General features: G+C 41.0%; 2 protein-coding genes across 5 annotated transcripts; one reads left to right on the top strand and one right to left on the bottom strand.

Moving 5' to 3' along the window:
* Positions 1-1,961: 1,961 nt before the first annotated feature.
* Positions 1,962-5,169, bottom strand: LOC115742397 (NADH dehydrogenase [ubiquinone] iron-sulfur protein 5-B). The gene is made up of 2 exons (XM_030676660.2): positions 4,885-5,169; positions 1,962-2,307 (listed from the first exon to the last, which is right to left on the bottom strand). The coding sequence occupies exons 1-2, from the start codon at positions 5,032-5,034 to the stop codon at positions 2,206-2,208; spliced, it is 252 nt and encodes an 83-aa protein (XP_030532520.1). The 5' UTR covers positions 5,035-5,169; the 3' UTR covers positions 1,962-2,205.
* A 4,562-nt stretch (positions 5,170-9,731) lies between these two features.
* Positions 9,732-13,545, top strand: LOC115742379 (SWI/SNF complex subunit SWI3A). Of its 4 annotated transcripts, XM_030676620.2 has the most exons (8): positions 9,732-9,918; positions 10,008-10,582; positions 11,305-11,352; positions 11,510-12,013; positions 12,316-12,482; positions 12,567-12,616; positions 12,722-12,879; positions 13,111-13,545. In XM_030676620.2, the coding sequence occupies exons 1-8, from the start codon at positions 9,840-9,842 to the stop codon at positions 13,300-13,302; spliced, it is 1,773 nt and encodes a 590-aa protein (XP_030532480.1). In that variant the 5' UTR covers positions 9,732-9,839; the 3' UTR covers positions 13,303-13,545. The 4 variants fall into 4 exon arrangements, with proteins under 4 accessions (XP_030532480.1, XP_048138743.1, XP_048138742.1 ...); XM_048282786.1 differs by lacking the exon at positions 11,305-11,352 and having other exon boundaries at positions 11,513-12,013; positions 12,567-12,612; positions 12,712-12,879; XM_048282785.1 differs by lacking the exon at positions 11,305-11,352 and having other exon boundaries at positions 12,567-12,612; positions 12,712-12,879.
* Positions 13,546-13,989: the final 444 nt, after the last annotated feature.

The raw sequence follows: 13,989 nt of genomic DNA, 5'->3' as shown, positions 1-13,989 counted from the left end.
TGAAAAATGTATTCCGAATTTTTCAACGCGCAGTTCACGAAAAATAAACGAGTCAATGAAAATTAATAGAAAAAACGCATTCAAAAGTGAGGAAAATGATTTTTTCTTTTTTTGAAAAGAGGAAATTATTTTATGTGAAAACCAATCTCTCTTCTCTCCTCTCTCTATCTACATGATTCGAATTTTTTTAATAATTCCCTTACTATTTATTTAAATATTTTGATTTTATTTTATTCCCCTTTGTCTTTCTTTTTCTTCTTCCGCCAGTCGCCAGCCCTCGGCAGCCCAGCGACCAAAGATTAGGTGAAACGAAAGAAATCTCCACAGCAATCGGAGGTCAGAAGATTATGTGAAACAAATGTGGCCTAAGGAAACTACGGACATGCCATGTGCATTTTCCATCTTGGATAATCACCACTTGAATTGAAACAAAATCTTTGCTGCTTGTTTTCGCGACACGAAAGTGCATATTCTCAAAAAAATTACTAAGAAAGTCCTAAATCTACTGTAATTGTGCTAATTCGGTTTTAAAATTTTATTTTAGTGTCTATTTAATCCCAAACTTTTTGTAATTGTGTCAATTCAATCCATTCGACCAAATTTGACCGTCGGGGACTAATGTGAATACCGACCGTCCGACGACATAACATTTTAATATTTTGTACTTTTATTTTTCTTTCTTTTTTGTCTTCTCTCTTCCTTTGGCCGGTGAGGTCGACCTTGCTGGCCTCAGGCGAAGCTCGCTAGCCACTAGATATCAGATCAGCCTCGCCTGCCACTAGATATAATTTTGATCTGCTCTAAACAGGCAAAGGGGTGACATCACCGCTGGGACTTTGAGACGGAAGATGAATGGGCAAAATACAATGAGCAGAAGGAAGCAATGCCCAAGGCCGCATTTCAGTTCGGGGTCAAGACGCGGGATGGTAGGAAGACCCGAAAGCAATATAAGGACCAGAAGCTCGCTAACGACTTGCACCAGATTTACAAGATACTTGCCAGAGATGGAAAATGGCGAATCAAATGATGATGGAGGGACTGTTGCTTTGAACATGGCTCGCCACGGCCGCGCGAGGCCAAGCCACGCCTAGCAATGGCGAGGTTCAAATCTGGGCTGACCTCACCATCGCAGGGCTCGGCCGGCCGAGACCTCGCCATATCCAGGATGGCGAGGCTCGGCCTCGCCCTTGCTGGCCAGAGGAAGAAGAAAAAGAAAGAAGAAAGAAAAAAAACGAAAAACAAAATAAAAATATTACAATATTAAGTTGTCGGACAGTGATGCTGGCCGGCGGATCAAATTTGATCAGATGGACTAAATTGACACAATTACAAAAAATTTAAGACTGAATCGGCACAATTACAGTAAATTTAAGACCATTTTACTAATTTTCCTCATATTCTCACTTCACCCCATTTCTCGACTCTTTAGATGCTTCTGTTTGTCATTGAATATCTAGTCGCCGTGCATACTTGGAAAGGCCTTATCGGATTTATCCTGTTCAAATGGAGAGAACATTGGATAGCCAAATGATCCGATGCGAGGATCAGGTGTTTAGGGCAAATGGACAATGTACAGGAATTTAAGTTTATATCATGGGCACTGCTTAATGGTCTAGCTTTAGTCTAAACCGCTAATCTGTCCCTAGACCTAGAAATGGAAGTAAAAAATGTTCGTAAGGCAGACATACCATCCCATAGACGTGGCTGGTTCCACGGAACCGCCGGTTCCGGGCCGGTTCCGGTTCCTAGGCCCAATAGCTCGTTTCCCCCAAGCCTCCTTCTTTTTTTTTTTTTAAAAAAAAAATCCGGGTTAGAACCGGCCCGGAACTGGCGGTTCCGGGCCGGTTCCGAAAATTTAGAAACCAGAACCGGCCCTCAAAGGGCCGGTTCCGGTTCCGGGTTGGAACCGTGGGCCCGGTCAACGGGCCGGTTCCGGGCCCACGGTTCCATATGGCCATGTCTACCATCCCACCTACAAGGGCCCTTTTATTTGAAAGACCAGAATCAACTATAAAACAACTTTCAAATCTTCAAAATATGCAAGAAACAGGTTGGATATTCCCCTTTTGCAAAGACGACCAAAGCAACAAAACCCTCCAATAAATTGGGAGTGTACAAAAAAGTCAAACGACAAAGTCCAATTGACAAGAGATCCTCATACATGTGCTTATTCAGTTCAGAGTTTGCAAAGATGACACATTTTTGTCATGCGTGATGGCCATGAGTACCATCTCCACCCTCACCCTTTTGTGCAGCTGCCCGAAGTTTCCTCTGCTCTTCCTTGTAAATTCTGTTTCTCCGCTGGAACTGCAATGAAAACCAAGAAAATAAAACCACATGCTAAGTATCTAACTACTCATATCTTTTCCCTGAACTACCATCATTTATCGATCCAAGACAGTCGTAACATAATTATGCACCAACACTGGCGCCACACTTGAGTGAAACAGTCCTCCACAGGAGCAAAGTGTACAACGAAATGACAATGAAGCCATCATAATCGTGTTAGAGAATTGTGCTATTGGAAGCAGGATTTCATTTGAAGAGGCATAGCTAAACAAAGACATTCGGTGATGATAATTACTGATTAATCCATCGTGAGATGTAAATCATCACTTCATCAAGCCATTGATTCACTTGGATCAATCCATTGTCATATGCACACCAATTGAGTTTGCATTTATAAAATCTCAAAATTTTACACACTCTTCCCCACAAAAGCTCTCAGAATGTCACCAGCCAGCCCCTGGAAAATCCACAGACTATAACTAGGTTTCACTTATTGACTAGAAAAGGCAAACTTCAACCTTTTCCTTTTTATCCATTTTGTCTTTTCGAATCCACTTTCAACTTTCAAAAAAGGCTCTATCAACTTAATCATCTACCACCCTTTCTCAATTCTCTCTCATCGAAGTGCTCCAAAGAGAAGACCAACCCTAAAAATTGCTACAAATTAACAACATTTTAGCTCCGCCAGAAAAATCTCCGAAGTAGCACAATAACTATGTAAGTTTATCCTGACGAATATTCTAAGAATTTACTGGCTGAAAAAAGAAAAGGTACTGGTACTGGAAAAGACAAAATATGCACTAAAAGGCTACATTAATAGGGACATTAAGAATCCAGTAATTTGCAGTCTGTTGGAGGTAGCATCTAGTTAGTAAGTATCTTTAAAATATGGTAATTTGTATTTTCAACTCCGCAACTTAGTGTTTAAAATTCTCTTCTTGATTAGATTAGTGGGTGAACACTAAAGCAATGTTCTTAAAACCAAAAGACTCGTTTAACTGGTTTGATACCATCTGTCGACAGCATGATGTCAAGAGCTAAATTTTGATTTTAATATTAAAATTCCCAAAGTCGCTGAAGAAGATTTAAGAAACAAGTACCATACAAAATCTTTACAGAAATTCTTAATACTTGAAAGCACGACAAGAATATTGCTTTATCCTATCAATCAGCAGATATATGACAGATTGTCATCTAAATTTACCAATTAACAGTTATGATGTTAACATGAATTTGTCATCTGATATTATTGCTTTTCTTACACCTCCCTTTTGAACATGGTCGGTACTTATGGTTTATATAATATATATAGTTCAAACCCGGTAATCCAAGCAGGTAAAACTGATGCAGTCAGCAATGGATTTCAAACCACCATTAGGGAAAGAGCCAGTTTCAAAGCCTCAGCATGATGCTACTCTTGTCGAAGATCCTCACACCAGCAAGCAGAATATAGACTTTCAATCATCTTACAAAGTCCAAACAGATACAATAACTCTTTGAAAATATGCTTCCCAAACTACTCTTTCTCAAGCCAAACTACTTCCCTGATAGTTCTTCTTTGGGCAAGCACATAACAAGATATGGTAAAAGGAGGAGTTCAAAAAGGATGCACACTGACGTGCGAATGATGGGTTGATCCTCTATCCTTATGAAGGCACATAAACATTTTAGCAGCAATCAGATTTCAATCTTACTGGATAATGAATTTCTGCCTACCTCTGCAAGCTTCACATTTGGAAGTAGGCTAAGTAGCCCAGAAGGAAACCACGAGTTTCAGCTAAAGTTACCGTAATGGGACATGGCTGTATGGCTCATGAGTTCTCCAGGCATCACCCAAAATATTGTAGTATTTGTGGTCATTGCAACCACAAATTATCTAGTGCATCTAAAGGCAATTCACCAATTAATTCTAAATCCATAATCTAGAAATGAACCAGAGATCTCGTGTCGATGCCTTCATGTACAGTGAACAAATGTTTTGTACAGTCTATCCCGAGAACATTGGATTATCAAAATAAGGCCTAGAGCATACTTGACCACGTAGTTCACTTCAAAACAATGCAGCTGCCGTTATAATGCAGTTCGGCTTTGCTTACATACAAGTAGACTTGCTGTATACAAGCAATAAGCACCAATTCCACCTCAGGCCTTCCATCACATATAGGAGGTATGCACTAATCATATCAACTTATAAACTTTTTTCTGCTCACAAACTGAAAGCGACGAGAAGAGGCGAACCATTCAAGCCCCTCAAATGTGACATACTCCCATTGATGATGGTAAATTCCTCTCAAATAAATCGCACGACATTATCAATCAGGCTCACCTACTACTCTGCGGCATCAACCACAAATGCGTAACTCAGACACCCAGTCTAATTAAGCAAACAGACTAGCAAAGATACCTAAGCTTCCTATAAGCATCATATGTAAGACAGCCACTAGTTTCGGATAATCGCGTGATTCGATATAAGCGAGGCATCGTCGAGGTGTCCTAATCCAATTGTTGAAACTAGGGTTTTATCATAAGCATTCCGCAAAGTTAATGGCTCAATCTGCGAACTAATCAAGCAGAGAGAGAGAGAGAGAGAGAGACCTCCTTGGAGTGGTGGAGGCACTCGAGGTAATCTTCACGAAGGAGGGCACAGTCCTTGGGCTCTCTGCAGCGAGACATGCACTCGCTGAAGTCGATCCAGAAATCGTAGCACCTCCCTTTGTTCCCCGTGATTCCCCAACCCGACGCCATTGTTCCTGAGTTCCCTTCTCTCTCTCGCTCTCGATGTCGACGTCTAGAGCTCGACGATGGGGATGGTGGTATCAGGTATGTCTGCCTGGTTACTCAACAGGTTCGACTATGATCAGGTGAGGAGAGAGGTAGCTGCCAGAAGGATGATTCGACGGTGACGAACGACCGCGATGATTTCATACTTGTAAGGTCTACCTCGGTTATGCTGGGGTCGTTCATACTTTATCCTGCCCGTTATTTTTCCTTTTTTTTTTGTATGAAGCATATTTGACGAGTATTACGATATCATTAATGGCCCTATAATTTTACCTAAAAATTCAAAATCTTCCTTTTCCGTCTTTTTCCCCCAAAAACGTCCTTCTACTTCTTAAAAAAACATCCCCACTGGTTCTTCTATTACATTTTCTAATTGGCGGATTTTTCGACATGAACTATCGAATTGCTGATATGGACACCGGAATACACATCACGCTATGATTCACCCAAAATTATTAATTGACACTAGATAAGCACCGCATCATGCAATTAAAATTTTGACAAGCACCGCATCATGCAATTAAAATTTTGATAGAAAGACAAAATTGAGAGAAAGATGGGGAGTGCCATCAGTCTACCATGCTCGCAAGCTTTGATTCTAGTAGACAAGCTCCGATTCTAAGCTCGGGCAGCATTTTTTCAAATTGAAAAAAAAAAGCCAGTCATATATTAGAATAATCAAGAGGTACATAGAAGGTTTTCGATTCTAACAATAAAGCAAAAACATAAAAGCACATAATAAAGTACAACATGTAGCTAGAAGTATACTCTTATTCTTCGAGAACAAATCTGCCATCATAAGCGTTCGACGACCGATCACCGGATATAGTGAAGAGCACACACCGGACTCGGTCACTCCATTTGCAAGGCTTGCAATACGCGTCTAAGATCAACGCCCTCATTACCATCACCTTGCAAAAACATCAATATCAACATGTTGAAGGAACACGTATCGAATATTTATAAGGAACTCCCAAATCTATATCCGGTTCTAGCTTAGGAAAGCAAAATCCCCAAAACTCGCCCAAATCTAAATTAGGAGAGGAGAGCGGCCTAATCTTAAAGAGGTTGTGGAGTTATGTCACGAACATTTTATTTATTGGTTGTCCATCGTACGAATGGCCAAGCTTGGGTAGCCTTGACATTCAAGCTTTAGCTTGCAGCCGCCTTGAGCTTTCGGCCGTGACCACATCAGCTCGGTCATGACCAATTTGAGTTTTGAGCCCATAGGTTGTGGTAGCATGACCTTGAGATTTGAAGTTTGCCACGGTCATGACCGCTTTGGCTTGAAACTTTTTCGTCGCCATGGCCCATGGCCATGAAATTTGGAGCTCACAAATGGCTAAAAGAGCTTCGTGATTTGCCGTGGCTATAGTAGCAGAATCGGAGGAAATTACCAAAAAAATCATAAATTTATTATAATTGTGCCAATTCAGTCCTAAACTTTTTTTTTTATCGATTCAGTCCTAAATCTTTTATAAGTATGTTAATTCAGTCAATCCAGCCAATTTTTGCCAACCAGCACCGATATGGACGTTGGCCGTCTTGCGATGTAATATTTTAATAATATATTTGAATATTTTATATGTTCTTTTTCATTTTCTTTTTTTTTCTTTCTTTTCTTTTCTTCCGTCTTCTCCTTCCTCTGTCTAGCGATGGTGAAGAATGAACATGATGATGATGACGAAAGATCTGGCTCGAACTGTTTTGTCTTGTGACTGAGAAGTTGATTTAAATGTCCCTCCCCTCTCCTCCTTCGCCTTCGTCGTCTTCGTCCTCCCATCTCTCCCTCGCGGTGCCTCCTTCATCCTTGGCCATCTAGTACCCGCAAACCAAGCAAGTCTCAACTCTTGCTAGCTTAAACCTGGCAAGGTTCGCCCTCGCCAGTTGCCGCGGGGGCAACCTTCGCCCGAGGCCGGCGAGGTGGACATCGCCGGCTGTCGGCTCTGACCATGGCCAGAGGAAAAAGTAGAAGAGGGGAGAGAGAAAAAAAATGAAAAAAAAATGAAAATTTATTAAAATATCATATCGCAGGACAATTGGCGTCGACCGGCATTCATGTCAATGTCGACGGATCAAAATTGGTTGAATTGATTGAATTAACGCTGTGATGACCCATGAACTTCCACCTGCTTAAATAGTGAATTGGAAAATAATGAGTTCTCATTATTGGATTAAGTAATGAGGATATTTTTATTCGAACTCCCGGGTGTTTTTAAGGATTTATTATGAACTTGATGTTGTTTTTAGGGACATGATATATTGGGATTAGATTCTATCGGGTCAAGTATGTGCGAAATTAGAACACCCATAGATTGAATTTGGATCGGGCCGCACGTGGACACGTAGAGGGCCACGTGTCGGGCGTGCGGCCGACTTGGACATGTGGCTGCCATGTGTCATCACTTCATGAGGCGGCGGGACACGTGTCACGTTCTAGTTCAGCCGCAAGTAGGTCAACCTACCGACGCGACAAGCATGACAAATCATAAGTTGCTGCAAGCTGCCGACTACAAGCCGATTGAACCATTATAACGTAAATCGCTATCGGTTCATTAAGTAGCTTTAATCGAAAAATCTGTCATTGCTTTGTCAAAACCGTTGACCGTCCAATCACCTTAGCTCGCGACCATCGTCGCCGTTCGCCGCTCGGTCGTTCATCATCGTTGCCGAAGCCGCGATCGCCTAGCCGTGCACTGTCCGAGAACCGCACCGCCTTTGGCCGCCCATCGTCACCGACCGCCTTTGGCCATTCGGTGCCGCAGCTATTCGTCTTGTCCGATCATTTGATCATTTGTTCGTTGAATTCTCGATTTATCGAGGTAAGTAGATTTATAGACCTTAGTACTATATCGTCTATGGTTTTCCTGTTGTGAGCATTGTTTGCCGATCTTATATGGCTGCGATAGCTTTGATTTTGATATTATGAGATTATGAAATCCTATCATTGAATATCCTAAATTTTGATTCGATAGATTCTGAATCGTGATATTTATGACTCTAATTTGGTTTATCCTTTTATTATGGGTAATTTTATCCTTAGATTTTGATTTGATTCGGAGATTCTATCTTTCGAATATCTTGAATTATGTCGTGTGGACTCTGTTGCACTCTTGTGATTCTATGGTTGGTTTAGTCATTTAGCCTATGAATCCTACTTGCGGAGAAGCTTCGGCTTACTCTCGTTGATTAACCACTTTTCAAATGAGCAAGATAGTTGGAGGCTATAGATGATGATACTGGAAATCCGGAGTAGACAGCCCTCATTTGTACTCCTCCCATGTATATGTTGTAAATAAAGTGAGTAGTTAAATAAATATACAATGAGGAGTGGATGGTGAGTTACGAATAAAAAGTGAGTTGTTTGAAATATGTGTATTTGGTTAGTGAACCATATAAAATGTCATATCCTTTGTTAGGCCCGCTGATTGAATGTTTTTGTTTGAAGTGCACACGTGCCCGTACAGCCGCTTGAATGTTTTTATACAATAGACTTCCGCTTGTGCCAATTACTTTGATTAAAAGATTAAAGAAGATATTGCAAGTCCGAATCATGGGCGGACGGTATGGGACGTCTCGCCACCCTTGAAATGGGAGTGAGGACGCAATAGTGGCTAGAGAGGATGAGGATTTGGAAAGCCTTTCCAATGAGATGTTGGTGAAATTGGAGCGCTATATGCACAATTACAAAAGTTTAGGAATGAATCGGCAAACAAAACATGTTTAACACTGAATTAGCATAACCGCATTAGATTTAGGATTTTTTTGATAATTTTCCCGATTGGTGGTTGTGAGTGGATGTTAGTTATAGTTTTTGCATTATAGTGGGTGTTAGATTTTGTGGGAGAACAAAAAAATTGAATTGGGAGAAGAGACAACATGAAAGAGAGAAAAGTCAACCTTTGAAAAAAAAGAAAAAAAAGTACGAGGGCATTTATTTTATAGAAAAATATCACATGAAAAGGAAAATGGTTTTACCCGAAATTCACTTTTAGGGAAAGTGATTGATTTTTCCTTGTTTGGTTGGAAGCATGTAAACCAGAGGAAAATAGTTTTCTGGTATTTGAGTTAATATAGAATAAATGATTAAAGATCAAACCAATGTCAAATAAAATACTTTTTTTTTTAGGAAAAAATGCTTTGAATAAGCAAATAAGGGAAATATAAAGTATAGTAATTACAAACATAAATGTATGTAAAATCACTCAATTTCTTGTAAGCCATTAGATAAAGTTTTAAAGAAAAAAACTCAAATCTAAAGCATCAATTAATAGTAATTGTGAACATTCTTTTGTTGATTTCTGGTAATCAGTGAGGATGAAAGAGAGAGAGAGAGCATTACCAACTCTAAGCTTGATTTGAGTTTTTTAATGTCTCGTGCTATGGACTAACTTGAGACGTAGCTAATGAAAAAAGTTTTCCTCTCATCGAAAAGGGGTATTTTTTTTTTCGATTTTTAACTGTTATTTTTTTCAATAGAATTGTCATTTTCAATTTTCCAAACATTCGAAAAGTCTAAAAGATATTTTTACGAAAAAAAGGAACGAAACAAACGTACTCTATGGCAACAAATATTTAACGAGTGGTAACAAATTCATGGAATTTTGCATCAAATTGAGTCATAGGGTCTTCTTCATTTCCCTTCCTTTTACCCCTTTTTTACTTTGGTTTGCCTGATTGTGCAACGGTGGGGTGCGGAGTGCAAGCGCGCGTGCCGTCGTCCCCTTCGCAACTCGCGGAGCCAGGCCCCGCCTCCTGGAGATTCCCGAATGGCGACCACCACACGGCCCGACACGAGAGGCGAAGACCTCGACGAGCTCGACCTCTACACCATTCCCATCCACTCCAGTTAAGTCTCTCTCCCTCTCACTTCCGGCAAAACCCTAGTTCGATTTCCTCGTACCGACTCACCCGACAGTGGCGTTTCGCGCCCGCAGGCTGGTTCTCCTGGGACGACATCCACGACACGGAGAGGGTCGCCCTCCGGGAGTTCTTCGACGGGAGCTCCATCTCGAGGACCCCCAAGATATACAAGGACTACAGGGACTTCATCATCAACCGGTACAGGGAGGACGCTTCGAGGCGGCTCACCTTCACTGAGGTCCGGAAGGCCCTCGTCGGCGACGTCAGCCTGCTCCACAAGGTCTTTCTCTTCCTCGAGAAGTGGGGGCTCATCAATTTCGCTGCGCCCCCGGGCCGCGGGGCTGGAGGAGTCGGTGAGGGGGATGACGACGACGGTGGTGGTGCAAGGCGCAGCAGAGTGGCGGTCGAGGATGGGGCGCCAGTCGGGGTCCGGGTCGTGGCGGTACCGAATTCAGGGAGGCCAATGACTTTACCTACTCCGGCTGTTGGCAAGCATGATGGCAGGAAGGGGTCGACCGCAGGTCAGTTTAGGTTGCCTTCTCTGGCTTCGTATTCCGACGTTTTTGCCGGATTGATGAAGCAGAAGGGGTTGGTTTGTGGAAGTTGTCGCGGAACTTGTGATGAGTCTGGATGCTATGAATATACAAAGGTATACTCTCTTTGATTAGTTCTTTGGACAACCAAATGATTAGGCTGGCTATGTTTTTGCCGAGTCAATTCCTCGTGTCTGTCACATTACTTAAGCTTGGCTTTCTGAACACCTCCTCCAGCACATGAACTTAATTTGCTACATTTTTGCTCCAATGGTTGTGGATGATCTGGTTCAAGATTCTATGTCTTTATCACCTTGCGAACTTGGCGTTTGCTAAGATGATGCAACTTCATGTTGGATTTTTTTCATGTTAATTGGGCCAGTGAGCTCACCTATTCAAAAGGAGCAGGTTTTCCTGATTGGCGCTTTTTTAAAAACCAACTGGATTTTAATACGAAGCACTAGTGGGGGTGTGTTCTGTGACCGTAGTTTGCAAATTTCTTTGATGGAAGGATCTGTTTAGATTTAAGTGGCAATCAGACCATGATTTGATGTAGGTGCATTGAACTGTGTTTAGCTAACTCATGCAGCGAGTACATGTACTGAAGACAGAAAACGCCGGACAATTAGTTAATACTTAGTTGCCCTTTATTCGGGGTTTAAATTACGCACTCAGCAGAAAAATAGGAGTAAGTTCATTTAAAGGGACATTACGGTGATTCTTTATCCACGTCCCTCTTTTTGGCTGATCTTCTTCTCTTAATTCCTTTCGGGATAACAATATAAAGGGCTATAGCATTCGCTGCTTCACCCACCTTCCTTCCTCATGTTCTTTTCATTCGTTTCCTTTTCTCTCTGAGCTTTGGTCCTTACAGCAACAACAGGCAGTGAGTGGAAAAATTGCTTGATGAAGTTTCCTTTTCGTATAACTTGCTCTATCAAAGTTTACCGGGCAAGATCTAAGTCGTTTCTTTAGATGTCAACTTGCATTTTACCTATTTTGATGCGCAAAACTTCTCTTTTACCATTAAGTACACACTTCAGCAGGGTGAGTTTAACATTTGTGCAAACTGCTACAACAATGGAAATTGTGGAGAGAACAAGTCATTAGATGATTTTGAGTTCAAGGAAGGCAAGGGGAACTCCGCAAGTCATGCAGCTACCTGGACCGAAGCAGAAACTCAACTCCTTCTGGAATCCATTTTAAAGCATGGGGATGACTGGGATTTAGTGGCGCAAGATGTGAAGACAAAGACTAAGCTTGATTGCATTTTGAAGCTCATAGAGTTACCTTTTGGGGAGTTCATGTTAGGATATACCAACAGGAATGGTAGAGATTGTAATGTTGACGGAAATGCTAACAATGTATCTCAAGTTCAGTCAGCTACTTCTGAATTACCACCTGAAACCAAAACTATGGAACAAGCTAATGACCAAACAGAAGAGATTGAGCCGAACCAGATTAACGATGTTCTCAATGAGGGTCCTCCTCTTAAAAAGAAGCGTGTTGCTTCCCTCTCCGATGGTGGTAGTTCTCTCATGAAACAGGTACTTTTTTTGTTATATGTTGTTTATAGGCGAACCCATGTATGGAGACCCTGTTTAGGGATGTCAGTGATTTTTTATAGTCCAGTTGTATAAGTTCCATATTTTGTGGTGCAATATTCTTGTCGGCTTTCCAAGGCTATATTATGCTACAAGCCTGATAAATGCTGTCATTTCTCTTTGGAGAGAGATTTACTCTGAATCATTAGTAGGCTATCTTTCCTTTTCAAGCAGCTCATAGATAAATGAGGTGGGCAATTTTAATGTGGTTTTTCTTTTACACTTCTATAATCATTCTGTATCAGGTGTCTCTGATGTCGGCTCTGGTTAGCCCAAATATCGCTTCTGCTGCTACTGAATCTGCTGTTTCAGCAATTTGCAATGAAACGTTTTGTCCAAGGGAGATTTTTTATGGTTCCAACAGTCATGTAAGCAATGGTTCATCTGTTCCTGCGATGAACCACCTAGGAAGGTAACATGACTGATCTATGATGAGATTGTGAAAAAAAGGTTCTCTCGTCTAACTATGATGCCGAGTATACCTTCTGCTTTCCAGGGACATTGAAAATGGAGAAACCGAGATGAAGGATGAGGTCCCCCCATCTGGTATTTTCTTTGTCAACCATAATATGAACTTCATTCGTGCTCATGGTTCATTAGTTATAATCTATATCAGAACTAGACTGATTTCATCTCATATTGCAATAACAGATGCCCAGGGGCCACTCCCAACCGAAGGTCACATGCCTTTGCAAGTAAGAGCTGCAACTGCGACAGCTCTTGGAGTAGCTGCTGCTCGTGCCAAATTGTTGGCAGACCAGGAAGATAGAGAAATTGAACATTTAGTTGCCTCAATGATTGAAACACAGGTGATTCTTACGGTCTGCTTATTTAGTAGTAATGCAATATGGATGGTCAATGCTCTAGTGCAACTTCATGTTTCTTGAGTCGTGATAAGCTGCGAGGTAGCTTTGCTTTTTACTGAATCGGAGATTATCGGCTACAACCTTTTGGTTTTGGGCATGATTTCTTCTGTTGACTTTTCACGATCTTGTGGATTTATATATTATTTATCGCCTTTCTTTTTCTGTTTGGGGCAGATGAAGAAAGTGCATGACAAGATCAAGTATTTCGAACATCTTGAACATATAATGGAGAAAGAGTACGCCGAAATGGATGACCTTAAAGGGCTGGTCGTGTCGGAGCGGATTAACATTCTACAGAAGGCATTGAGTGCCGGCATATCTAGGTGGAGAGATCAGTTCTCCTTGAAACCACTGACTGGTAGCTGATGGCTTTGCCGTGAGCAATTTAAGCTGTGATGGAAATGCGTGGGCAGGCAATTATGAAACTTTTGTGTTCCAAAATGAATGGCATTTCCTTTTTTATATGTACATGGCCGTGGTTTTAATCATTGGAGGAGCGATGCGCGTTGGTCATCTTTCGAGTCATTCTGTCTCGTGGCACTTTTATACCTTTATTCAATTTAATATGTCCTGATGCTAAAGTTTTGGATGTTGATCTTCTTTCAGCTGTCTTGCAGTCAGTTCTTTCTGGTATCGGAAGGCAAGTTTGGATTGAGTTTTAATTTTTGTTTTTTTAAATTCAAACCTTGCAGCATTCTCATTTTGACTTTTGTTTATCTAATTTATCTGAAACTTTCAGAAAATGTGCGTGTTGGTACATAAATTCCATTGAATTCCTTATAAAAATTTCACATGTAAATCAATAGCATTTAAGGGATATTTTCTTTTGCTAAATACTAAGCAAACTGTCCTTAAATTAAATTAGGGTTAATACCACGGAAAGTCTCAAACTGGTACATTTATGACAAATTACCTTGAATTATTTTTTTGACCATAAAAAATCCCATATTGGTATATTTATAACAAATTTATCTCAAATTGATACACTTGTGACAAATTTACCCTCCGTTAGTTTTCGTTAAATTTAACTTTCAAATTACTAAGTTTGTGATA

Source organism: Rhodamnia argentea, chromosome 7, assembly GCF_020921035.1.
Source record: "Rhodamnia argentea isolate NSW1041297 chromosome 7, ASM2092103v1, whole genome shotgun sequence".
NCBI lineage: Eukaryota > Viridiplantae > Streptophyta > Magnoliopsida > Myrtales > Myrtaceae > Rhodamnia > Rhodamnia argentea.
This window is presented reverse-complemented; position numbering and strand designations above follow the sequence as displayed.